Raw genomic sequence first — 26,817 nt, forward strand, 5'->3', positions numbered from 1 at the left:
GTATGATGCCCAAATCTGGGACTATCTACTGAAGGGGAATAGTAGAGAAGGATCCAAGAAAGAAAAGAATGTATTAAACAGATGGTTTTAAACAGGAGGCGGGGGTAAAAGAATGGATAACAAATACATCCCAATGACTACTGTCTCCGTTACCAGAAATAGCAGTTGTCTTAATCCTGGTTTTAGGAAGCAGCCTCAAGGAAGGTTTTACTCTTCTCTTGGAAAATATTAGATCTTCAATCTGATCTAGTTGGATGTGATGACCCAGGGCATGGCACAAAGGCAACCCAGCCAGATAATCAGTAGGTGTCCCTTTATTAGCTCCAACTTTGGCCCCACTGTTCCGGTCTGGAGAAAAACTCTCCCAGGAACCTGCAACAGCCTTTGGCTGTGGATATTTTAATCCCAAACGGTGCACACAGAAAACTTTAAACCATAAATCCAACAAGGCAAAATAAGGTAATAAATCCGGCGGGACAAGATAAGGGATTCCAGAAGTGAAGTAACACAGCAGTAAATCCAACCAGTTGGGAGGATGCCAGGAACTTAGATAACAGCAGCCAACATGAGATAAACTCAGCGTTTGTTCCCAACAACTGTCCCTCCCATCTGCCTCTCCTTTAAACTCCCTCCCCAGGTTTGCCTTGTGAAGGGAATCAGGGCCCTTTCCTCCCTCATAAGCCATGCCACCCATGTTGCTCTCTGTTCCTCCCTGCGTGCCCTAGGATGAAGAGGGAGTGGGCCTTGGTCTTCCTCTGAACCTCCTCTCCCTTGTTCTACATCTCCACTGCTCTGCCCAGCCTGGCTTTGCCCTTCCCCAGTTTCCTCCATAGGCAATGGAGCCACACTCCCATTCTTTGGTGGCTGTTCGCCTTCCTCCTCGGATTCAGACTCCAACAGGGCATGACACTGGGTTTTGTTTATGATCTTATATCAGCCTTCAACTATCTGCTGTTGTTTCTGAATTCAATTGCTAAGTCGTGCCCAACTCTTTGCAACCCCATGGACCGCGGCATGTCACCCATGCACACACCCACCCACACACCATCCTCCTGTCTTCCAGAATTCACCCAAAATTTACATCCATTGCATCAATGACACTTTTATGTAACCATCTCATCCTCTGCCATCTCTTTCTCCTTCCTTCTTTCATCTTTCCCAAAGTCTGGGTCTTTTCCAAGAAGTCCTCTCTTCTCATTTGGTGGCCAAAGTATTTGGGCTTCAGCTTCAGGATCTGTCCTTCCAAAGGACAGTTCAGGGTTGCTTTCCTTTCAGGAAGCTTGTAGGAACACACACCCACCCTTCTACACACACACACACATTATATATATAATATATATATATATATATATATATATATATATATATATATATATATATATATATATATATATATATATATATATATATTTGTTTTCTGAGGTTCTCAGGGTATTTGTATGTGGATCTTTGGTCGTTCGGGTTTTCTCCCGCGTAAGATTCAAGTATCTAGGCAACGTTTCGATGAAGTCTCATTCATCATCTTCAGGCTTCTGTCCGGCTCTTGCTTCTCAGACTGATGTGAGATTGCAGCTGCTTCTTCCTTTTAACTGCTAGTGGGGGTGGGACTAGATTGGGTGGGGGCTTGGCTGTGTTCTGATTGGGTGGGGGTGTGTTCTCATTGGTAGGGGGTTTGGCTGTGTTCTGATTGGTTGGGGGGGTTGGCCGTGTTCTGATTGGCTGGAGGCGTGTTCTGTTCAGGTGGGGGGCTTGTTTGTGCTCAGGTTAGTTTTAGTTGCTGGGGATTTGAGTTGGTGAGCTGTGATCTTGCTGTTTGGCTTCGAGTTCGTGGTCATGCTGCATCTTCATAGTGGGTGTCGGTTTGCTTTGTGTATGGCTCGGAGGGGTTTGAAGTGGGTAGTGATGCAGCTGCAGTGCGGCTTCTGGTCCGTGGTCGTGTGTCATCTTCTGAGTGGGTGTGAATCTGTTTTCTACATGGAAGTGTGGTGGTGGCATCTTGTGTGGCTCTCATGGGTGTGGGTCTGGTGTCAATTTTCATGTTGGGTACTCGTCTGTTCATGAGGGCGGGTTTCCAAATGGCTGGAAGGCGGGAGGTGTCATCTCGTTTGTTCATGCTGTGTGGGCGTTTTTCTATCTCTATGGCTTCTCTGATTATTCTGCTGTTGAAGTGTTCGGTTTTGGCGATGGTTCTGGTATTTTTAAAGTCAATCTCATGTTCTGTGGTTTTGAGGTGTTGGACCAGGGAGGAGGTCGTTTCTTCTTTTTTGATTGAGTTCTTATGTTCTTCAATACGTGCACTTATTCTTCTGTTCGTTTGTCCAATGTATGTGGCGGGGCAGGCAGTGCAGGGGATTTCATATACTCCTTGGTTTTCTAATTCGATTTTGTCTTTGGGGTTTCTTAGGAGGGTGGATATTTTTCTGTCCCACCCCCACTAGCAGTTAAAAGGAAGAAGCAGCTGCAATCTCACATCAGTCTGAGAAGCAAGAGCCGGACAGAAGCCTGAAGATGATGAATGAGACTTCATCGAAACGTTGCCTAGATACTTCGAATCTTACGCGGGAGAAAACCCGAACGACCAAAGATCCATATATATATATATATATATATATATATATATATTAAGAAGGGTGTTCAAAGAATGTATGTATGTATGTATGTATATTCTTTGAAGTGGCCTTCTGGCCTCGACTGCTTTTAATCGAGGATTAAAGGATACCAGGGAAGGCATCCTCTGTCTGCCACATGTTAGGCTTCCAACTTCTTCAAACTCAGCCAGCGTGGCAGATGTTGAAGACCTCAAGAGGCAGAGTCGACTAAAACAGCAGAAGGACTCCCAGTTGTTCCTTTTATGCTTAGATTAAATTAAATAGCAATAGCACTTGGACTTATATACCGCTTCACAGTGTTTTATACAGACCTCTCCAAGTAGTTTACAGAGCCAGCCTCTTGCCTCCAACAATCTTGAGTCCTCACCTTATTGACCTCGAAAGGATGGAAGGCTGAGTCAACCTTCAGCCCGATCAGGATCGGACTCCAGGCTGGGGGCAAAGTTTGCCTACAATATTGCACGCCACCACTGCACCACCGGGACTCCTAGCCCTCTTAAAAGCTAGCCCTCTTACAAATTAACTGATTTTTATTTGGTTTTTAGACTGAGTCAGTCTTGTGATGCACAGCAGTTGCAACATCGGAATAAGAATAGCCAGATTAAAACACCCATATAAGCCAAATCTCCCAAGCGATGAGAAATAAATAAACAAAGAGGCACAGGTGAAGTTACTGAAATGTGCTTTTACAAAGCTCTCATTTTTCATAACTTCCTAAACTTCCAGGGGATGGAGAGGAAATCAGTCTGGTCTCCAGGGAGTCCATGCTATGCTGTCGGTACCGCTATGGAGAAGCATCTTCGGAGGGTGGAGCTACAAGGTGCCTCCCTTTTACATTGGGTTTCTTCTGCCTGTAGCCTTGACGTTCTCACAGCAAAATAGGCACCTGTATATATATATATAGGCCCCTTCATGGGTTGCTGCCTTGTTGTGGCGAAGGGGCTTTCCTACCTCAATGAAGCTTATGAGTTCTGCTGTGCAGGGCCACCCAAGATGGACAGGTCATAGCGGAGAGGCCTGACAAAATGTTACCCACTGGAGAAGGAAATGACAACCCACCCATTTGGACAGTACCAAAAGGCAAAAAGATACGACGCCGGAAGATGAGCCCCTCAGGTCAGAAGGTGTCCAATGTGCTACTGGGGAAGAGCAGAGGGCAAGTCCTAGTAGCGCCAGAAAGAGTGAAGCGACTGGGCCAAAGCCGAAAGGACGTTCAGCTGTGGATGCATCTGGTAGTGAAAGGGAAGTAAAAATGCGTGAGCTTAAATGGACTCCAGAAGAAGGCCTGGAGGAACATTGTCCACGGGGTCACGATGGGTCGAACATGACTTCGCAACTAACAACAAAAAATATAGATTTGCTTCTGTGGTTTCCACTTCCTCTGTCCCTTTGAAGGTCTCTTCCCCTGATCTTGTATCCAAGTTGCAAAACCACTTTTTTAAATAGTAAGCTTGACTATTTTAAGAATAGCAACAGCACTTAGACTTATATACTGGTTCACAGTGCTTTGCAGCCCTCTCTAAGCGGTGTACAGAGTCATCCTATGGCCTCCAACTATCTGAGTCCTCATTTTACCCACCTCAGAAGGATGGAAAGAAGCTGGAAGCCCTGTAATTTTAGTCTTGGTTCATCTCTGATTGGAGAGCCCAAAGCTCAGGAATGTTGGCTTTTATTTGACCAGGATGGTAGCTGAAAAAAAAATGGTAGTCCATGAGTTTTGTAATTAAGCTTACTTAATTTTTGGTGAGCCCTATCTTTTGGGCATGTCCCCAAAGAAGAGGCGAGCTAAGAAGAAAGGGCAATTCAGAAGATCTTGTTCTTCACCAGTTATCTCAGTGATATCCTTGCTAGAGCTGGTCTCACGCTGAAGTGCTCTCGATGTTAAACCACAACTCTGAAAATCCTTGGTCATGCTAGGGTTGAGGTTGATGGGAACCGGAGACCAAGCCCATCAACTTTTGCCGATCAACTTCCTGCTTTGCATGGGGAAGAGATTTTTGATCCAGGCAAAAAGAGTCTTTAAGTGCTCTTTATGGAAAAAAATGTACATTTGAGAAAGCATCTCCTTTGGAACAGTGCCTCCGAGATTGGTAAATATTAACCAGGCCATGAGAATGCTCCGCTTGCAGGATCAGAAAAGGAACTTCCGCTGCCACCTTGACTGAAATCCAACTGTTGCTTTTCAGTGTCACCCCTAACCACCTTGGCTAAAGTGAAACAAGACCGTTGGGTTGACGTTGGTGGCCGAAAGCAACCAGGAAGTTCCTTCTCACTCACACATGTCCCTGTTCTGATGTCGCTGTAACTGCTCCTGGGTGCTCAGCAGGTACATATCCACAAAGGAGAACAGCTCATCGGGTGTCACTGGTTGGATGAAACGGTCACGGTCGATGCCGTCTTTGTCAATCAACACGACGTTGAAGCGAGATTGGCTGATGTGCAGGAGCTGCCTGCAGAAGCAAGGTTTCAAAGAAATAGTGATTAGGCCATCAGCTCTTTTGCTCAATGGACGCTTAGAGAAGATAGCAAAAAACCAGGAGAAGGTGTTCTGACCCTCGCCTTTTTCCAACAAATCAAACACAATCCAAAGGGAACAGAAACCTTGTAATGCTTCTGCAAAATAATTAGCTGTGATAAGCACAAGCCTTGCCAAACTGCGAGACTTGCCAAAAGATAACAGACAAGAAATAATTTGCAATACTAGAATCTTCAGATAACAAACTCAGGATACTGGATTGTCCACGAGGCTGGAGTTTCAAAATGCCTTTGCTTCCTGCAAAGAACGTTTGCTTCACAGCTGGCTTTTAACTTCTTGAAGGAGGGGCCATTACCTTGCAGCCTTACTCCCGAGTCGCCCGTGCTGTTGCAGCTGCTCTTTCCTACGGGCAGCCCTGTGCGCACGCACACTTGGCACAGGCTCCTCGGGAACCTCCTCATCACTGCTGCCAGCCCCCACAATCTCTGAAGGCAGCAGTCCACTCCCTAATGGTCCTGGTCCCTCATCTGTGTCTTCGCTCTCCTCAGCCATCCGCACCTGTTTGCTGGCTAACCACAACAGAAGATGTTGCATGCAAAATTCAGTGGCTGGGTGGGGGAAGATCTCAGGCCTGGCTAGTTGGTCCCTATTGCAGTGTCTGCAAGCTGAGCCAAATCTGTTCCTTATCCTCCAGAAATCTGTTTTACCTGTTTTTTTAGATTAAAGCAGGTTGGATCCCTGGATGGGCTGCTCTCTAATCTAAAACATTGTTTCTCAATCTTGCCAGCTTTAAGATGTGTGGGCAGCACAGAATAGGTAGATGTCATAGACATGTTGGCTGGGGTATTCTGGGTCTTGGAAGTCCACATCTGTTAAAAGTTGCCCAAGGCTGAGAAATACTTCTCTAAAGCAATGAGCAGGACTAGAACAAAAATAGGACTGCGCCCTTTTGGAGAGCCAGATGTGGTTCTAAAGTGGTCTTCTCACTTCCATGTTTCTCACTATTATCTGGTGCCATAAGTGGATTACACCCTATGCATTGGAGTCCTTGATGGTCTCTGAGCTTGGTGGTTTTCCTGCAGACATTTCAGTACTCAACTAGGGAACATCTGAAGAACATCTCAAGATGTTTGCCTAGCTGGGTAATGAAACATCTGCAAGAAAACAACCAAGCTCAGAGACTACCAAGAACTCACCAACCTTGAGCTACAAATACTCTCTTCTGGTTTTTTTTGGAAACTTATTTCTTTTTAAAAGCTTTTTGATTACAGTCACTTTTCCTGATAACTTGAAGGATGGCGAATGAGATTTCTAATTGGTTCCCTTGGCCTATACAGGGGATCGTTTATCGTAGTTTGGTTTCCACTCACCTCAGTTCTTCAACTATCTTTTGGGAGAGTTGGAGTTCCCGGATGCGCCCCACACCACGAGGTGGCAAACCCACCAGTTCAATCACAGTCATGTGACGCATGTCCAACCCACAGGTTGCTTGCTGCAATGGAGAAAATAAACAATACAGCTGCAAAGAGCCTTGTAGCTACGGAGGACAGCAGGGACCAGGGAAGATCATAGATTCATAGGGCTGGAAGGGACCTTGGGAGGGTTGGGCTGCTGGAGGTTAATGAGTTCGGGAGAACCCCTAGCTAAGATTCTGCACAGTTTAGGGAATCCCCAAAGCCCCACCCACTTCACCCTGCCCCTCCCAGGAGAAGGCCCATTTTGATTGCAGGTAAGTGAAAGGTGCGCGCGGAAATTTGAAGAGGGCAAAAAACGGGCCTCCCCGAAATTCAGGAAGGCTGGAAATGGGCCCGTTTCTGGCTTTCAGAGAGCCTCCGGAGCCTGGGGAGGGCAAAAATGCCCCGCCTACCTTGGTGCAGGAGGCCAACTGGGCCACGCCCACCATGGCCATGCCCATCCAGCAATTAGGCAGAGAATCAGTTGCTAACATTTTTGAAGCCTTGTGGTCCAACCCCTCCGGTCAGTCTTACTTGCAACATGGCATTCTGCATCTTGTAGTAGCGGTCCGAGGAGTCGGGAGCCGAGACGACCAGCAGCCGGCGTTTTTCATAAAACTGATCCAAAAGGCCCGTGACCGAGTTGACGTCCACGTTGATCTGCATGGCTTCGGGAAAAAGACGACCAAGCAGAGAGAGATTCTTTGGCTCGTGAATATTCTCAGTCATCCACATCATGGTTGTCCCAAAGGTGCTTTTTTTTTTTCCCCAAGAGGCAATTGGACTTCCTGGTTTTTCTTTGAAGATGTTTCACTTCTCATCCCAAGAAGCTTCTTCATCTCTGCTCCTTCAGCTTCTCTGAAGAAGCTTCTTGGGATGAGAAGCGAAACGTCTTCAAACAAAAACCAGGAAGTCCAGCTGCCTCTTGGGAAATAAAAAGCATCTTTTGAGATCCTTTGGTTCCTTTCATTTTTCCTTCCACTGTTCCATGTCAGTTATCTAAATGGCTCTAATCCTGGCATCCAAACATGTTTTACTAACTGTGCTGTGTTGAAAGAAATAGGAATAGCACTTAGACTTATATACTGCTTTACAAGGCTTTACAGCCCTCTCTAAGCGGTTTACAGAGTTGGCCTCTTGCCCCCAACAATTTTGGTCCTCATTTTACCCACTTCGAAAGGACGGAAGGCTGAGTCAACCTTCAGCCTGGTGAGGTTTGAACTGCCAAATATCAGGCAGCCAGCAGGCAGCAGAATAAGCCATGCTTTGATGAATACATCACCATCAGTACGTTCATCTATCATAGATAGATAGCATGGATTACAAGGGCAGCTGATTCTCACGGTACAAGAAGCGCTGACAATCTGGAGTAGCACATTGTCCCAACTTGGCTTGAAAGCTGGGCCTAAAAGCCAATTCTGCAAACGCCAATTACAGCTGGTCAAGATCAGACTGCTGGCAGTGGGCAGAATTAGCCTGCAACACTGCATTCTAACCACTGGGAGGGAAGGAAAGAGGGAAGGAAGGAAGGAAGGGCAACAGCACTTAGATTTATATACCAGTTCACAGTGCTTTTGCAGCCCACTCTAAGTGGTTTACAGAGTCAGCCTCTTGCCCCCAACAATCTGGGTCCTCATTTGACCCACCTTGGAAGGATGGAAGGCTGAGTCAACCTTGAGCCTGGTGAGATTTTGAACTGCCAAATTGCAGTCAGCAGAAGTAGCCTGCAGTACTGCATTCTAACCACTTTGCCACTATGGCTCAGAAAAGCTTTTGTGGGAAAGCAACCCACAAGCTCATTGATGATTGCTAATGGCGGCTTAGTGTTGACTTGCCCAACAAACCATTTTTAATTGTTAAAAAATGCACAGGTTGGCAGGATGGGTGAAATTTGACCCTTTTGATGCCATCAATTTTGGCTCGGCTTGATTGCTTCTTGGATTACCTTTTGCATCAGGCTAAAGATCAGGGCCCTTCAAACTTGACCGCTTTAAGACTTGTGAACTTCAACTCCCAGAATTCCTTCTCCAGTCATGTTAGCTCAGGGATTCTGGGAGTTGCAAGTCCAACAAGCTTTAAACTTGCCAAGTTCGAAGAACCTAGCTAAAGATGGAAGCAGCATCTGAGCTGGATACGGAGGGTCTTAAAAATGAATCACTGAGAGACCTTTGCATCCTTCTGCATGCCCCCCCCCCCTGTTTCAAACCCCAGATTCACTCACGGTTACACCTGGCCTGAGAACCAGACCACTGGCGGCTGGACTGGCAGACCCGTGAATGGGCCCCCTCTAGTTCATAGCCTCCATCGCATTGGTATTCGCAGGTGGCACCATAGTTGTTCCCTGCTGAAGTGCAGCTGAGATAACCATGTTCAGGCGCCTTCAAGGTGGGACAGCGGCTCACTGGAGAAGGGAAAGTCAGTTCGCCTCAAATGAGAAGGAATCCTTGGCCCAACAAAACCCAACCCTTCAGAAGAAACCCTTGGAGAAGCGGTAGAGGTGCCTGCCCAGGCGGTTACAGGAAACTCCCTCTAGCCATGTCCTATTTCTTGGAAGTATGTAGTTTTGGGGAAGGGTGAGCAAGCAAGCTACAAATGACAGGTTGGGTTCCCCTGTTGGCTACCTCAAGGATCTTCAAACTTGGCAACTTTTAAGACTTGTGGACTTCAACTCCCACCATAGCTGGCTGGAGAATTCTGGGAGTTGAAGTCCACAAGTCTTAAAAGTTGCCAAGTTTGGAGACCTCTGTTTTAGAGCATGCTTCTTTTAGGTTGGTTTGGGCTACAACTGCTGTCTTGTTCCTTACCTCGGACCCTCACCAAAAATTTGCACGTGGCTCGATTGTGCGCCTGGTCATAGACAGCATAGCGGATAAGATGCTCTCCTTCTGAAAACTCCGATCCTGGTTCTGGGCCCCGGCGTTTCAGTCTGGACTCCCAATGACAAAAGAGACTCTTAGCATAGGAGATCACAGAGCAAACTTCCTTGAACCAGAGGTGGTATCCAGCAGGTTCTGACCAGTTCTGGAGAACCGGTAGTGGAAATTTGGAGTAGTTCAGAGAACCAGCAAACACCACCTCTGTCTGGCCCCGCCAACCCCATCTATTCTCTGCCTCCCGAGTCCCAGCTGATCGGCTGGATCTCCTTTGGTTGCCCTGCACAGGAGAACGGAGCTGGAAAGCAGGTTAAAGGGGTGAGGAGGGCATGGGGATTTTACAGTAACCTTCCCCTGCCACGCTCACCAAGCCTCACCACTTGCATAGAACTGGTAGTAAAAAATGTTGAATCCCACCACTGCCTTGAACCCTTCAATGTCCCCATTGAGCTCACTTTTTGATGACGCCATCAGCAGAATCTTTTGCACGGGGTGGATCCCAATAAACGACGGCGCTCAGTTTGCCCGGTTCTGCTATTCGCTCTCGAGAATCCGGGCACCGTATTTGAGGAGGCTCTATGTCTGTTTGGGAAAACGGGAGAAGAATTTCATGGGAAGGGGCAGCAAAAGAATTGCTAATTATTTCCTTGCTGTTTCAACGCACCTCTAACGCCTGTTTTGCAGTTAAATGTCAAATTTGAGATCACCTCTCACTTTATGGCCTGCAGTGAAACACTTAATGACTGAATGGGACGTGGCATCGATCTATCACATCTATCTATCAATCTATCCTGGGATGTTTTGCTCATCATTGGTCCCCATTGTGGTTATTAAGTGAGGATTACCTGCACGCTAAACAAAGGAATGGTGTCTTGACGGTTCTGCAGCTCTCCCCAATGACAAACACTTAGATATTTTAAGGGGTTCTTTTTTTTAAAAAAAAAAAGGCAAATAAGAAAAAATATTGGTGGGCCAGGATAATATGAACGTTGTTCCTCTTGGTTCAGTGAGCAAGTTACCAATTGCCTCATATGGTGTTTTCCCTTTTGAGGTTGGTGGTTTTAAGGATGACCGTGGCCAACTCAAAGCTGTTTTTGTGGATTTGAGAACACAAGAGATGGTATGGTAGATATTCAGCATCCGCCCCCCCAAATAGTCACATCCTAGCAGTCACCACAGTTGGGTATGGAATACTAGGTAGCTTTGGTGTCTGGCGATTTTCAATCATGCAGGTCATAGTTTTCCCAAAGGTGCTTTTCCAAAAGGCAAGTGGTATAAGAGATGAGCTGGCTGAGCCTGAGGGAGGGGTCAAACATGTCATCAGTCTCGAGTCCTTTTGTGCCCACAAGAGATCTAATTCATCTTGAATTCCATTGATTCTTATCTACCGCCCATTTGCTTTGACTGTTAGTAGTCCAGGTTCTTGTAGAGAGCATACGCTTGCAATAAATATTTACATTCATTTTAAACTGCCTGGACTTCTGATTTTCCCATGCTTGACAATTGGACTTTCTTAGCTTTTTCCTTGAAAATATTTGCTTCCCATCCAAGAAGCTTTCTTGGAGGAGAAGCGAAATGTTTTGAAGGAAAAACCCAAGGAAGTCCAGCTGCCTTTGGAAAAAAATCACCTTTGGGACATAGGTAGCTTTGGAGAAATAAAGATGATGAGCTCCAGTTTGGAGCAACAGCTTCACATTTATAAGCCACAGGTGAGCCAAACTGACGACTTCTTCCTTTGGACTCAGACTGGAAGGAGGACAGCCCTGGAAGGGTGAGAATTTACCTACACAATTTGGCACGCTACCGCTCCAGCGCCCTTCTTCCATGCACACACGGCTGCGATCACCTTCTAGATGGTACCCCAGTTGGCAGCTGTAGTGACAGTGAGAATCAATCTTTACCCCATTGGAGCAGTGATATGAGCCGTACTGAAGTGCCGGCAATGTGTGACATCGAATCTCTGCAGAGAGAGAGAGAGAGAGAGAATCTAAACGTTACTGACTGATTTATATCCCACTTTGTAAGGAATTCACGTTCTCTCCAACTGTGGTGAAGCAGACTGTCTTGAGACTGAACAATTGGGCCAGCATGAATGGCAGATGCAAAGAAACCAGGAAGCAGGATAGCATTTAAAAGTACTACAAGTGTGTTTCATGCAAATATACACAAGAATCAAGGCAGCCAAGGTGAATTGGTGCCAGAGAAAAGTCAATGAACTTCAAGGAGGGCTGGATTTCGGTCTCTTACGGCGACGTAGAGATTCCAGACTAATGATGCATTTGACCCTCCCTTCAGGTTCAACCTGGTCATCTACAATGAACGTGAAGCTGGTCCTAAGTACAGTCCAGCATTCTTGTGGCAATACCTCCTTGTTTTTCCGTTCCCTCTTTTCTGGATGCTTTCCACCCAAAGTTAAAGCCTTCGCTTTGCAATGAAAATGTACCATCGGTTCAAGCCTGTTTAGTGTTTCACTCTATAGCTTGGACACCGTTACTAGATACATTCCCTCCAAGATAGTCAAAATTTACTGACTGCCATTTTCATCCAGTTGCCTAGGGCTTAAATCCCATCCTTTTAAGAGCTTGAGGCATGATTTTGGCTCTATTCCAGTTTTTCCAAAAAGTGAATGGGACAATAAAAATTTAGGCCAGCATATTCCTGGAATGATTAGAAAAAGGACTAGTTCAAGTATTTTTCGAAAGAACTGGTTGATCTTGTCCAGGCATTGTGCTAAAGTACAGTAAGATTTTAGATAGCCATAGTGATATCTGTAGTATGTGAATCTGGGCTATTTCCAATAAAATGGAATGGAATAGGAATAGGAATAGGAATAAGAATAAGAATAGAATAGAATAGAATAGAATAGAATAGAATAGAATAGAATAGAATAGAATAGAAGCAGGAGGAGGAGGAGGAGGAGGAGGAGGAGGAGGAGGAGGAGAAGGAGAAGGAGAAGGAGAAGGAGAAGGGAATTAGAACAGAATAGGAAGGGAAGGGAGAAGGAGAAAGAAGGAGAAGAAGAGAATTAAAAGAGAATGGGAAGGGAAGGGAGAAGAGGAAGGGAGAAGAGAGTTGGAAGGGACCTTGGAGGTCTTCTAGTCCAGCCAAATTATGGCTTCTTATAATCCATAAACCAAACTCTTGCCTACTTAACTTGCAAGACCTCAAACTTTGGATACCTCTCTTGGTGGCTTGATGGCACCTACCCAACTGATAATAGATTATCTTGGTGTCAGTGGGGACTGACTTCAGAGGGAAATACTCACGTCTACAGTAGATAATCCCAGACCAGTGGCGGTTCAATAAGCATTTCACAGACCTCGGGCCGATCAGGCGATACCCACGGTTGCAGGAGAGCGCACAGCGTGTCCCCAGGCTGCTGTGGTAATTTCCTCCACGGGGTGAATAGCAGGTAGCCTCCCCGTTGTAAATGATTAGTGGATGACACCACCGAGGAACTAAGGGGAGGAGGGGCGGAGAGAAAGGACCATATGGATTAGAACAGAGGTCCCCAAACTTGGCAATTTAGGCTAGAGACTTCTGGGAGTTGAAGTCCACAAGTCTTAAAGTTGCCAACTTTGGAGACCTCTGGATTAGATCTCTTATGATCTCATGCATTACTTGCTTCTGTAGAACTATCAATGACTCTGCTCCAGCTTTGACAAAAAGACAGAGCTGAAAAACAAGATTTTCTTTACAGTGATGACCAAATCATATTTTCTCATTCTGTGTAGGTCCATTGGGTCCTATGTTATCAATTAATATTAATAATGGATTGTCATTTGGTTCTTGGTATGGCGTAGCTTTGTTTCATTGCAACTTATGCATGGAACAACAATTGGAAAAGGCAGGATGTACTGTACGTACAAGTAAGTAAACAATGGTTCCATTGTAACACTAGAAAAAGAGAGGAAGAATTGTCATGACCATTATTTCCTTGCACTATATCAGTCCTCCATTCAGTTTATCGCCTATTCTGACCAGAAATTCCTGCAAGAGGAGATAACAGAACAGATTAACAGAGTTGGAAGGGACCTTGTAGGTCATCTAGTCCAACTCCCCACTCAAGCAGGAGACCCACACCAATTCTGACAAATGGAAGTCCAATCTCTTCTTGAAAGGCTCAAGTGATGAAGCTCCCACAACTTCTGAAGGCAACTTCTGTTCCATTGGTTGATTGTTCTCACTATCAGAAAATTTCTCCTTATTTCCAGGTTGAATCTCTCCTTGTTCAATTTCCATCCATTGTTCCTTTGGGTACATTGGGAAACAGCTTGACCCCTTCCTTCTCTCTGTGGCAGCCCCTCAAATATTGCAACACTGCTATCCTGTCTCCCCTAGTCCTTCTCTTCACTAGACTAGCCAGGCCCAGTTCCTGCAATCGTTCATCATATGTTTTAGATGATGGATTTGACTGAGTCTTTGAATCATGGCTACAGCTAATCAAGGAGCAAACTTCTGACTACATTATGTAGAGACGTGTTGTAACATAGTGATAAGTGGAAAGCGCTCCCTGCCTTCTTAACAGATTTCTCTCATTCTTCTCTAAAAATGTCCCTGGTTTGAAAACGAAGATATAAAAAATTGACCATAGCTTTAACATTTCCCTAACCATCTGTCCCTCATTGGACATTTCATTTTGAATTGGGAAACCACAGTAAATGACTTTTGTCTGGATTATTAATTTCTTCTCTGAAGATCAGTTCTACGTTTCTGCTGGAACTTTCCAGCCACAAATTGTAGCCACTCATGGTCCCCACAAGATCCTGTAGTTGGCCAGGGAGGTGGTCGATCTAGTGGAAGGAAGGAAGTCTACTTATGGTATTTTTAAGGAACAGTGCTGTCCTGGTCTTCTTCCAAGAAGGAAATTCCAAGTGAGAACTTATATCACCAACAGCTATAGGAGAAAGCTACCCCAACATTGTAAACTTGAGGATAAGACCAGCTTTACGTTTTCAAGAGTCTAAATAATGTATCTCCTAATAGATTTACTTGATGTCAATACCACTTAAAGCAGGGCTGTCAAACTTGATTTCATTGAGGGCCACATCAGGGTTGTGTTTGACCTTGGGGGGCTGGGATGGGTGTGGCCAGGGTGGGCATGGCCAGCTCAACATCATTTTTTGTTGGGGATGCCTGTGGTGGCCTCAGTTCTCTGCCAGTGAAACAGTCTCCCAATCTCCGTTTTCGGCTGGGATGGCCTCCTGCAACCCTCTGCCAGTGAAAACCGAGCATGCGGCCCTCTCAAGTTCCGTTTTCGCTGGCAGAGGGTTGCAGGAGGCCGTTCCAGTCAAAAACAGAGATTGGGAGCCCTTTTTGCTTCAGAGGCACCACGGCAGAGGTGGTATTCAGCAGGTTCTAACCAGTTCTGGAGAACTGGTAGCGGAAATTTTGAGTAGTTTGGAGAATTGGCAAATCCCACCTCTGATTGGAGATTTTACAGTATCCTTCCCCTGCCATGCCCACCAAGCCACACCCACAGAACCGGTAGTAAACCAATTTGAATCCTACCACTGCGACCATGGGCCAATCCTTCGCTGTTTCCAGAGTAGCCCCACAGGCCAGATCTAATCACCCCACAGGCTGGATCCAGCCCACGGCCTTTCAGTTTGACACCCCTGACCTAGAGCATTGTCGCAAAGAGCTTGAAATGGCCACGTCTACCTGCGATTTAATTCCTTGAAATGCAATTATCTCCTGGTGACCCCACACGTTGAGAAATGAACGTACACTCCAACAAGGTGGAAGGACCAGATCTGACCCTGCTGGGGTCTTGGAACAATAAATCTCAGGATGGCAGCAGGTACCTTGATAATCTGGAGCAGGAACACTGGAGGCTTCCGTGAGATACACATCATCAGTTTGACTTTCTTCAGTGGAATATCTAGATCCTGAGAGAGAAAGGGAAACCATAAAACTAGGGAAAGATCTTCCTCAAAATTGCCCATTTCCAGTAGCCATGTATGATTGATTTAAGTGCTGTTGGGGATTGGTGTCACTGAAATGTCTACCTACGCAGAGGAAAGACATAATTTATGAGTCTTGTTGAATAAATGAATTTAATGTAAGGGTTTGGAAATCAACCATCAGCAATCAGTAACTGGAAATCAGGAGATGTTATTTTATTTACTTATTCTATTTATTTATTTGATTTGCCAATCACTTACAAGATAATAGGTATAAGTATAAACATGAGTAAGAATACAGGAAATAGGTATGAATAAATAGGGACAAAAGGACAGGGACAGGAGGCACAATGGTGCACTTATGCATAACAGCAAGATGGAGATTGCAGATATATGAAGCAGGGACCACAATCTTCATCATACCAATGGTAATAAATAATAGGAAGCAGCTAAACTGGGTAACAGGCAACCGAACATGGCCAGACCAGTTGTGAAAAATGCATTAAAAAAAAATCACAGTAATAATGGTTGGTTTTGGATTGGAACCGTTAGTTTGAGCACCTCGCTTCTTGATTTTTTTTTTGCGTACTTTTTTTCCTTTTCAAAACCAAAGGAAAGGAACAAAACCAAAAGTCTTGTTATGCCCATGTTGGACTCTGATTCCAAGGGAAAGGTCAAGCAGCTGACAGGGAGTGGGAGTGTGGCTCCGGTGGCTGTGGAAGAAACTGGGGAAGGTCACAGTCTGGCTGGGCCTTCAGAGGAAGACCCAGGGCCACCCCCTCTTCATCCTAGGGCATGCAGGGAGGAACGGAGAAAGGAGCAGCATGAGTTACGTGGGTTACGGGGGAGAAAAGGGCCCTGATTCCCTTCATTAGCTGCAGCTGGGAAAACAGGATTTAAAAAGGGTGTTTGCGTACAGCACCTTGCTGGAAGCAAAGCGTGAATTATCTTTGTTTGTCAAGTCTTATGTGGGTTCCGGAGTCCTCCCAACTGTGTGTATTTCATTATCTCTGCAATTCCTTATCCTGCCCTGTCCCATTAATTGCTGCAGCGGGGTTTGCGTTAGTTTTTATTTATAGCCTATATGTACTTTGGGTTCAGGCTGAATTTCTTCCCTTTAAAAACTGTTCTTGGGGGAGATTTTTCTCCAGCCAATAATAACTGGACATTGGGGGCCAAGTTAAAGGGACTTTACCTACTTTTGTGACTTTGTTGCTTTTATGCTGCACCCCGGGTCATCACAAATCTTTTACTAAGGTTTTATTAAAGTATTAGGGTTTCATCATTTTGTGCTGTAATCGAGGTGACCTTGTAAAGTTAACCTTTCCACTGCTCGGGGCAAAAGAATAAATGTCATGTTTTATTTTATTTATTTATTTGTCAAGCACGTATTAGATAACAGATATAATTGGAACATGATTATGATTACATGAAATGGGTACAAATAAAAGGGGACATTAGGACAGGGATGGTAGGCACGTTGGTGCGTTTATGCACACCCCTTACAGACCTCTTAGAAATGGGGGCAGGTCAACAGTAGACAGTCTAAGGTTAAAGTTTTGGGGGTTTGGGGAAGAAACCACAGAGTCAGGTAGTGCATTCCAGGCATTGACCACTCTGTTGCTGAAGTATATCCTGCAATCGAGTTTGGTGCAGTTTACCTTGAGTTTGTACCTATTGTGTACTCGTGTATTGTTGTGGTTGAAGGTGAAGTAGTCATTGTCGGGTAGGACATTGCAATGGATAATTTTATGTACTATGCTTAGGTCAGACCAAAGGCGGCGTAGTTCTAAGTTGTCTAAGCCCAAAATTTCAAGTCTGGTGGTATAAAGTATTCTGTTGTAAGCAGAAGAGTGGAGGACTCTTCTCGTGAAATATCTCTGGACTCTCTCAATTGTATTGATGTCCGATATGCATCAATATGTCGATATATATATATCACTGATATGTCGGAGAGTGAAAATAACTATTTGTACGTATTGCTAGTTTCAACAGGAAGCTGTTCCTAGAGCGTATCTTCTCAGAAAAGAAGTCCTGCAAAAATATCATTTTCCCCAGCAACCACTTACCGTAGATTAAGTGCATTCTGATCTATGAAGCCACAGGAGTGGCTTGGAAACAGAGCTAGCTGAGACAGAACTTCAATCTATTCATTCGAACCCACATTGTGGGCTCATGACTCTCCATTGGACTTCTTCCAATGCTTGGAACGGCTCGCTGTGCCAAGGTGTGGTTTGCTTAACCAAAGGTGATTGATCCAGTTGGCTGGATTCACACACTACGCAAACCCACAAACCACCTAAGGGGTTAGCATGTTCTGCAAAACCAGCCACGGGAGGAGAGCTCTTTGTTTATGGATATCCTTTGCTCCTCTAGATGACTCCACAGTGGTGTGGTCCTTAGTCCATGGCATTTCTCTTATGAACTTCATCGATGGAAGACCTAAAAATACTTTTGTGCCATGCCCTGGGTCATCACAGATGCAGTTCATCCTCCATGGCCGGTTCTATTTTCTGAGTCATTACGATTACCTCTTGCAGGAAGTCCTGTGCCTTTTCATCTAATTTTAGCTACACGTGACTGAAATGGGAATGTTTTATTTTTTTGCTGTAAACCCTGAAACTGTGTGTGTCTGTTTAAACCAAATGCCAGATGTTTGGCTTGCTTTGAGAGTCTCCTTGTGTTGCTAAGTGGAGGGACACTGAAACTCGGTATAGGCTGGATGCCACAAACCCTATGGTGAACATTGCAGCACAATTCCGCAAGAGCTACAAAGCATGCTACTTAAACTACTACTACTAAAAAAAAAAAAGATTTGGAAACTCTTGAGAACATGCCATCTTGCTTCATCGGAATAAAAGTACTGTTTTATTGTTTGGGGAATCTGACTGGAATGGGCAGTTTTGTTTTTCTATTTTGTTCTGGTGAAGATGTTCTCCACAGTTCTGAGAGAGGAGCAGATGAACCAGAGAGAGATGAAGAGAAAGTTCTACTTTAGATACTACATGGACCGAAGATCTTAGAAAGTGCATGGCTAGTTCGTTTCCCACTTCAAATTCCTCTAGTATCCAATTTCCAGGCCACTGGCCTCAAGGGAATGTCTGGTGTCTGCTTTACCAGCAAGGAAAGGGTTGAGTCAGCCTTCTTGAGAAATACAGTCGTTGTGTTTGTAGAATTCATAAATACAGTTGTCACAGAGTGTCCTCTGTGGAATGCAGAAAGCGGTCTCTCCTCTATGGTTCCAGCTTAGTCTTGGAAGCTATGTGGAAGGCTGAGTTGGGCTGAGTCAAACGCAGGATCTCTTTCTTAAGATTCCAATGAGCAGAGTCAGCCTGCTATGCCAGCAGCTGTTTGTAACACAACTTCAGCTAAGAAGTAGACACAAAAGTCAACATCCCCAGATGGCAGGAAAAGGATAGGGGTGTCCCCGAAGACACACAGAGAGAGTGCTGGAAAATTCTGCTCTCGCCACATAGTTTTTATTCACCGCTACTGGTGCAATGATAACCATAATTTTTGTTCTCATGGATGGACTGAGTCACCGAGGAAGACAAAGCATTTTAAAAATAAAAATCTACCCTTTTAGAGCCAATGAAAAGGACAAATACTGGGCCACATCTGAGACTAGGTGTGTTGAAAATCAGGTGGCATTTTTGGAATAAGTGTGCTCTTTGGTGAAAATAGTGGCTCAGAATGTCTATGGAGGTTGTCTGTCATCCAGGTCATGGTTGTCCCAAAGGTGCTTTTTCAAGAGACAACTGGACTTTCTGGTTTTTATTTGAAGAAGTTTCGCTTCTCATCCAGTTAGACCTGAAGAAGCTTCTTACATCAGAAACAAAACATCTTCAAAGAAAAACCAGAAAGTCCAGTTGCCTCTTGAAAAAGCGGCGGGATAGTGATTCAGAAATCCTATTTTGGTATTTCTGGAGAATTGGGACAGTGTAGCTCTTCTCATCCCACCGACTTGGCAGAGTTTCCACCGAATTCTACTGCGGTAGCAGAAACTTAATCTGATTATTCGGTGAATTGATGAAGCATCATTTAATCAGCTCTCTGTTAATCAGAGGAACACAGCTTGGGTACCAGAGGATAACGGAGCTGCTTTGACCCAGCAAACCCCTTCTTAGTCTAGAAAACTGGGGCTTAAAAGACAGGCATGATCTTTTAATTCTCATGCACGCTGAGCCAAGCAAATTGGCACCAAAGCTTCCAAAACCTGAAGAGGGAAGAAGGGTGGCCTCAAAAATATCTGCTTGTTAGCTGTAGTGACTAAGCAAAGGGATGGATTTTTAATAAGGCACACAGGCAAAATTTGCTAAGGAAGGGGGAAAATGAGTGATTCCCCCCACTCTCTTGGCTTGCGGTGTCTAACTGCTATAGACTGACCATTTGCCAAAAACTCTCTCATTGGCCTGAAGTGAGGCATGGAAACTTTTACAAAAATATAGCATTTGCTCCTGCAACCACAGGAAAGCAGTGGTGTGGGAAGAACTATATTTACTCATCTCAAGAGATAGCCCCAGCCCCATATGCTTATGTGTATCTGTCTCTCTTACCCCGTCAGAGTAGAATTCCAGATTCAGTCTGGGGGCTAAAGAATAAATGATGCCTATTTGTAGCTATCCTTCTGTTGCTTAACTTCTCGAGTTTCTATGATTGGCTCCTTTGGAGCAGAAATCTACCCAAGGTATGTATTCTCCAGGTAGAGGGGCGGTCCTTGCAGAAGGCTAGGCAGAGTTATGTCTCATATATCAATATACTCTCTGTCCCTGTGTAAAGTCAGACAAAAGATTCATTTGCGTTCATCTTGACCCATCCTATTATCCAGCAAGCAACCGGCCGAATCCCACCCCGTCCAGCAAGGAAAAACTACCATATGGACATTGTATTTATATATGCCTGGATTTGCAAGTCCTTCTAAACTGGGATTTGTTTTAACCGTGCTCTGTTAAAATTATGTGGCAATAAGTTTTCACCAGGCCCCAAACAACCAAAATAATTGCACTGCTGTTCCATTATCAGTAACATTATTTCAAGAGGCTTGGGGTGAAGGTGGCGGAGAGGTTGCAGAAATGAGATTAAGGGTCATACATGGTCCAGTTTGTCCACCCTTGGTCTCTGCATCGGCAGCCTTAACAGAATAACAGAGTGGAAAGGATTTTGCAAGAAGGGTTCAAGTACATTTTGGCTTCCTGATATAAGATCTTCTCATCCTGTAACTGATTCAATGGCCATATTAAAATACCCGTCAATTCGATAGATCAGGGGTCGCCAACCTTTTGGACCTCAGAGACCAGCAAACTTGTAATTTTAAATCCCACGGACCAAGAGACCCTGGGAAAATCCCCCCCAAAGTCTCCAGGACAATTCCCCACCCTGTTTTCCTACTGATTGATCATTCTTTATTTGGGATCGCAGGATACCATCTCCAGCTCCATTCTCAGGGGGAGAGAGAGAGAAAGACTTTTGGCTTCATGCAAGGAAAGCAGCAGAAGCAGCAGAAGTCTTTCTTCCTCTCCCCCCAAACTCCGCCAGAAATGAGTCTTTGCCGGTGCAGCCTCTTGGAGCAGGAGGCCTTGCAGGGTCCCAAAGACTCATTTCTGGTGGAGTTTGGGGGAGAGAAAGAAAGACTTCTGCTGCTTTCCTTGCGTGCAGCCAAAAACAGAAGAAGAAAAAAGCGAAAAGAACCAGCCTAGTGGCCAGGCGAGGCATGTGGGGTGCATGGGGCAAGATCCCCCCTCCCCCCTTCCCCCCCTTCCCTCACTACCCCGTGTTGTGCGCAATGCAAGCGACGCAAACCTTGTGTTCCTGCAGGGCATGTGGGCGGCACAGCCTTGTGTTCCTGCACAGCCTGGATTAATTGCTTTGGGGTGTGATATTTCTCTGTGGACCACCAAAATTTTCTCATGGACCAGCAGTGGTCCCTGGCCCACCGGTTGGTGACCACTGCGATAGACCATATGTGAGATCTGATCCTAAGATCAGCTATAGAGGACAGAATAAGAGAGATGGAAAGGACGTTGGAGGTCTTCTGGACGTCCAATCCTAACCTGTGCTCAAGCAGGAGACCCAATACCATTCTGGACTAATGGCTATCCACTCTCCAGTGATGGAGCAACCACAACTTCCTCAGACAAGCCCTTCCACTGGTTAATGGTCTTCACTGTTAGGAAGTTTCTCCTTAGCTTTAAAGATGGTATATACATATTTCTCTCTACATAACAGAAATAGCACCAGGATTGATCCGAATGTGTTATTGGGGACTCCCCAAATACATTGGACTGCTGTAGCCATCCATTTCCCTCTGCAGTTGTGGTTTGTCAGTACTCACCTTCATGCCAGGTAGAGACCACCAATGAGGGCCAAAGAAGCAGGAAGATGAGAGACGCCTCTTGAAACATGTCTACGTTCAGAAGATGGTTGCAGCCAGCAGAGAAATACTAGCACGCCTTGGTGGTTGGTAATTCAATCTAAAACCAAAGGGAGAAAAGGGCTTGAGGTTAATACAAGAGAAAGGCAAGCAGGATGGCTGGGTAAAATATGTTAATTTGGTCTGCACATTTACTCACGGGGCAGAGGTTATGTTTCTTGTGGGAGAAGGGAGGGAGACGTGCAATAATATAAAATAACAGAACTGGAAGGGACCTTGGAGGTCTTCTAGTCCAACCCCCTGCTTAGGCAGGAAACCCTACACCATTTCAGACAAATGGTTGTCCAGTCTCTTCTTAAAAACTTCCAGTGTTGGAGCATTTGCAACTTCTGGAGGCAAGTTGTTCCAATGATTAATTGTTCTCACAGTCAGGAAATTTCTCCTTGATTCTAAGTTGCTTCTCTTAATTCTAAGTTACTTTTTGTCTTTCCCTCAGATGCTTTGGAGAATAGCTTGACTCCCTCTTCTTTGTAGCAGCCCCTGAGATATTGGAACACTGCTATCATCACCTTCTTTTCATTAAACTAGACATACCCAGTTCCAGCAACCATTCTTTATACGTTTTAGCCTCCAGTCCTTGCAAAACCAAGAATCTTTCCTGAAGTTTTTAATATTTTTACCTTTTCAAGTTCTGAATTTCAGGACTTGGCTCTGTGGCTTTTGAAAACAAATCCCAACAGGTCTTGTGGGAGAGACTCCAGATAAGTGGAAGATTACATCTAGCATCAAGCTGTTCTCCTCCTGAGAAAGTAGGAAACCCACTGAGGACCTAAGAGTAGATCCACTCAAAGAATAGATCACTACTCCAAGTTAAAGCACATGCTTACTCCATGCTTAAGGAGGCAGCATGCAAGCAATTGCATTAAATAAATACCTGCATGTAAACAGGAAGGTGTGATGTTTCCCACCTTATGCTAAGGTAGTTTGAAAGGACTTCTCCTATGAAGACGCTGCAAGGGAAAATTAGGGAGCAGAAGCTCAAAAGAAAAAGAAAAAAGCTAAATACAATAGGTCATGATTCCCTTAATTATCTAAAGAGGGAATGCTCTATAAGAATATTAAATCCACTTTCTAAGTTAGCTAGAACCAACTCTTTGCCCAAATCCTGCGATTGTTGATGAGGAGGATCAACACGACTGGATTGCTTAGAACACAATTCTAAACGTATTTGTTTTCCAACAAAATATTTGATCTGCTTCAATGGACATAATTCATTTTTCATTCCTTTTTTTTAAAGTTTCTCCTTCTTATTGCTTTACTGTGAATAACAGAGTATTTTACTGTCCACCGCAAAGCTCACATTAAGCGGCATTGCAAAACTGGCTTGGAAAAAGACCCTTTGTTCTGTTTACATAAATAAATCAGTCTGGCTGGATACAAAGCCCTTTAGATGGATTGTACTGGACATTTAGGGGGAAAGGGAAAACAAAGACTCCGGATTGCCACTGGATTGCTTCTTTCACCTTCTTTCTTCTTCTGCTTTTGGCTGTACGCAAGGAAAGCACCAAGGTTTTTTCCTTCTCTCTCCCAATCCAAGGTGATAAACTCATTCAGCCTCACTACACATCCCTATGTCTAAATGAGTAACACCCACCAAACTCACACTAAAAATAACTATCACATTATTCTCTAACCAGCATCGCCAGGTCAGTGAGTCTTACAAAATACACAATAGCAGAGTTGGAAGGGGCCTTGGAGGTCTTCTAGTCTAACCCCCTGCTTAGACAGGAAACCCGGTACCATTTCAGACAAATAGTTGTTTAATCTCTTCTTAAAAACCTCCAGTGATGGAATACCCGCAACTTCTCAAGGCAAGCTGTCCCACTGGTTAATTGTTCTCAGTCACTGACAGGAAATTTCTCCTTCATTTTAAGTCAGATTTCTCTTTTTGTTAAACTTCCTTCCACAATATCCCAACAGCTTAAAATGCCGTCTTCTGATTTTAACCATACCACCTCTTCTAAAAAAAACCCAACATCATCTGAATGATTGATGAGTTTCTTAAACAAAACAAAAGTTAAACTGCAGAACTTTGCACAGTGAGGGGGAAAAAAAGTGTATTTTTGTCTCTCTCTTACCCGTCTCTTGCAGTTGGATGTGCAGTGATCTCCCTCGGTTCCTTTCTCTCACGCCATCCAGGAAATCCGTCTTAACTCGCCGCAAACTCGCTGCAGAAACAGCCGCCTGTTCTTTGACAGGTCAGGGGGCTGGGCTAATGCTGCCCAGATGTGGGGGCAGCTGAGGCTGCCCAGAGTCTGCTTTAAGGAGGGGGGAAAAAAGAAAGAGAGAGAGAAGTGGCTAAAAGACACACGCTTTCCTAAGAGGCGCACTCAGCTCCAAGGTTGCAAAGGAAGCAGGGAAGGACCGGTTGGGAGTCTTTCCAGATGTGCAGCCTGGAGGATGTCTCGACGTGCCAAGGGAGGGTTGCAAGATCAAAGCGGCCAGCCGGGTGGACGTGTTTCTTCTCTGAACTTTTAAGTGCAATGCTCGCTTCGGTGCCAGCCTGGATTCTTCAAGGGCAGCCACGTGGGAAGAAGGCTTGACAGCTCAGTCTGGTTTGGAAGAAAGTCTAGCGTAGAACCGGTGGCTTTCAGATGTTCCCAACATTGGAGGTTTTTTTAACAGATTAACAGAGTTGGAAGGGGCCTTGCTGGCCATCTAGTCCAACCCCCCACCCAAGCAGGAGACCGTACATCATTTCTGACAAATGGCAGTCCACTCTCTTCTTGTAACCTTCCAGTGATGAAGCTCACACAACTTCCAAAGGCAATTTCTATTCCATTGCTTGATTGTTCTCGTTGTCAGAAAATTTCTCCTTGTTTCTAGGTTGAATCTCTCCTTGATCAGTTTCCATCAGTTATTCCTTGTCTGGCCTTCAGGTGCTTTGGAGAATAGCTTGAACTCTTCCTCCTCTCTGTGGCAGCCCCTCAAATATTGGAAGACTGCTATTATGTCTCCCCTAGTCCTTCTCTTCCCTAGACTAGCCATGCCCAGTTCCTGCAACTGTTCATCTTATCTTTTAGCCTCCAGTCCCCTAATCATCCTGGTTGCTCTTCTCTACACTTTTTTTCTGGATTCTCAACATCTTTTTAATAGGGTGGCGACCAAAACGGGATGCAGGACTCTAGGTGTGGTCTTACTAAGGCTTTATAGAGTGGTATCGTACCTCCATAGATCTTGATTGTATCCCTCTGTTAATGGATCTTAGGATTGCATTAGCTTTTTTGGCTGCTGTTGTACATGGCTGGCTCATATTTATCTGGTTGTCCACTAAGACTCCAAGATCCCTCTCACAGTTCCTGCTATTGAGCCTGGTTTCACCCATTCTATAAGTCTTTTTAAGAAGACACTGCACAACCATTTGTCCAGAATGATATAGAGACTCTTCTGTTTAGGTAGACGGTTGGACTAGACCAGTGGTTGCCAACCAGTGGGCCGGGGACCACTGGTGGTCCGTGAGAAAATTTTGGTGGCCACAGAGAAATTTCACCCCCAAAGCAATTAATCCAGGCTTCATGGGAACACAAGGCTGCGCCGCCCACATGGCCCATGGGAACACAAGGCTTGCATCAACTTGCATTGCAAACAACACAAGGTAGTGAGGGGAGGGGGGAAGGGTGGAGGGGAAGAACTTGCCCCACTCGCCCCACGCACCTCACCTGGCCACTGGACTGCTTCTTTTGGCTTCTTTCTTCTTCTGCTTTTGGCTGCACGCAAGGAAAGCACCAGTGTTTTTTCTTTCTCTCTCCCAAGCTCCACCAGAAATGAGTCTTTGGGATCCTGCAAGGCATCCTGCTCCAAGAGGCTGAGCCATTTTGGCGGAGTTTGGGGGAGAAAGACTTCTGCTGCTTCTGCTGCTTTCCTTGCATGAAGCCAAAAGTCTCTCTTTTTCTCTCTCTCTCCCCCTGAGAACAGAGCTGGAGACGGTATCCTGCGATCCCAAGTAAAGAATGATCGATCGGTAGGAAAACGGGGTGGGGAATTTTCCTGCAGAATTTTTTGGGAGGATTTGCCCAGAGTTTCTGGTCGGTAGGATTTAAAATTATGAGTTCGGTGGGCCCTGAGGTCCAAAAGTTGGTAACCCCTGGACTAGATGACTTCTAAGGTCCCTTCCAACTTTGTTATTCTGTGATGAAGTCACTGCCTCCAACTCTAAGAAGCAGAGGGGAAGGGAGGAAGCCTGGGCAGAAATCTTTATTTATTTGCTCGCTCACTTGTTTATTTAAATGTATTGGCTGCCCAGCTCATTCTGGACAGTGTACAAAACCATAAGAAAAAACAACAATTACCGGAAAACCAGCTAAAAACTATAAACAAACAAGTAGCCCAAGCTGCTGTAAGATGATCTAGTCAAGAACGAAAGAAGGGCAAACGCTGGGGAATCAGGTTGAGACAGGCATCTTTTTAACATCTTAAAGGAGTTGGATTTGGTCGAGCAGGCAGACATTCAACAGGAAGAGCCTGGATTCAGCAGAGGAAGAAGCTGGATTTCGCCTTTCATTCGAGATGGATTTTTACAGCTGTCCCAAAGGTGCTTTTTCAAGAGGCAACTGGACTTCGTTTTTTTTTCTTTTTTTCTTTTGAAGACGTTTCGTTTCTCGTCCCACAAGCTTCTGGAGTTTTTAAGAAGAGATTGGATAACCATTTGTCTGAAATGGGTATAGAGTTTCCTGCCTAATCAGGGGGTTGGACTAGATGACATCCAAGGTCCCTTCCAACTCTGTTTATTCTATTCTATTCTATTCCATTCCATATTTTCTATTCTGTTCTGTTCTGTTCTATTCTATTCTATTCCATATTTTCTATTCTATTCTATTTTATTCCATTCCATATTTTCTATTCTATTTTATTCCATTCCATATTTTTTCTTTTTTATTCTTTTCTTTTCAATTCTCTTCTATTTTTATTCTATTCCATTCCATATTTTCTATTCTATTCTATTCTATTCTATTCTATTCTATTCTATTCTATTCTATGGCGGGCGCCATTTCACGGTGCAAACCAAGCTGCGTTTTTTTCAAAATTAGCCCCTGAACCTGCTTAAACCACGTTTGGTGGGGGGGGCGGGG

The 26,817-nt window shown here is 44.8% G+C and overlaps 1 protein-coding gene across 1 annotated transcript; it reads right to left on the reverse strand.

Moving 5' to 3' along the window:
- Positions 1 to 3,102: 3,102 nt before the first annotated feature.
- Positions 3,103 to 24,203, reverse strand: SRPX2 (sushi repeat containing protein X-linked 2). The gene is made up of 11 exons (XM_026702935.2): positions 23,827 to 24,203; positions 21,650 to 21,788; positions 15,220 to 15,303; positions 12,679 to 12,870; positions 11,196 to 11,372; positions 9,868 to 9,994; positions 9,344 to 9,465; positions 8,761 to 8,940; positions 7,074 to 7,207; positions 6,456 to 6,577; positions 3,103 to 5,059 (listed from the first exon to the last, which is right to left on the reverse strand). Exons 2-11 carry the CDS (start codon positions 21,717 to 21,719, stop codon positions 4,879 to 4,881), a joined length of 1,389 nt encoding a protein of 462 aa, XP_026558720.1. The 5' UTR covers positions 21,720 to 21,788; positions 23,827 to 24,203; the 3' UTR covers positions 3,103 to 4,878.
- Between the last annotated feature and the right edge of the window lie 2,614 nt (positions 24,204 to 26,817).

The sequence above is a fragment of the Pseudonaja textilis genome, chromosome 12 (genome assembly GCF_049901715.1).
Source record: "Pseudonaja textilis isolate UNSWEBS1 chromosome 12, rPseTex1.2, whole genome shotgun sequence".
Taxonomy (NCBI): Eukaryota; Metazoa; Chordata; class Lepidosauria; order Squamata; family Elapidae; genus Pseudonaja; species Pseudonaja textilis.

What these genes read in the sequence shown, in the direction of transcription:
- SRPX2 (XM_026702935.2), bottom strand. Translation starts at nt 21,719, where the DNA reads ATGTTTCAAGAGGCGTCTCTCATCTTCCTGCTTCTTTGGCCCTCATTG. An exon ending in GCTGATGGCGTCATCAAAAA is followed by an intron (nt 9,466 to 9,867) that starts GTGAGCTCAATG and finishes TTGGGAGTCCAG; the next exon opens with ACTGAAACGCCGGGGCCCAG. An exon ending in ATTTTTGGTGAGGGTCCGAG is followed by an intron (nt 8,941 to 9,343) that starts GTAAGGAACAAG and finishes TCCCTTCTCCAG; the next exon opens with TGAGCCGCTGTCCCACCTTG.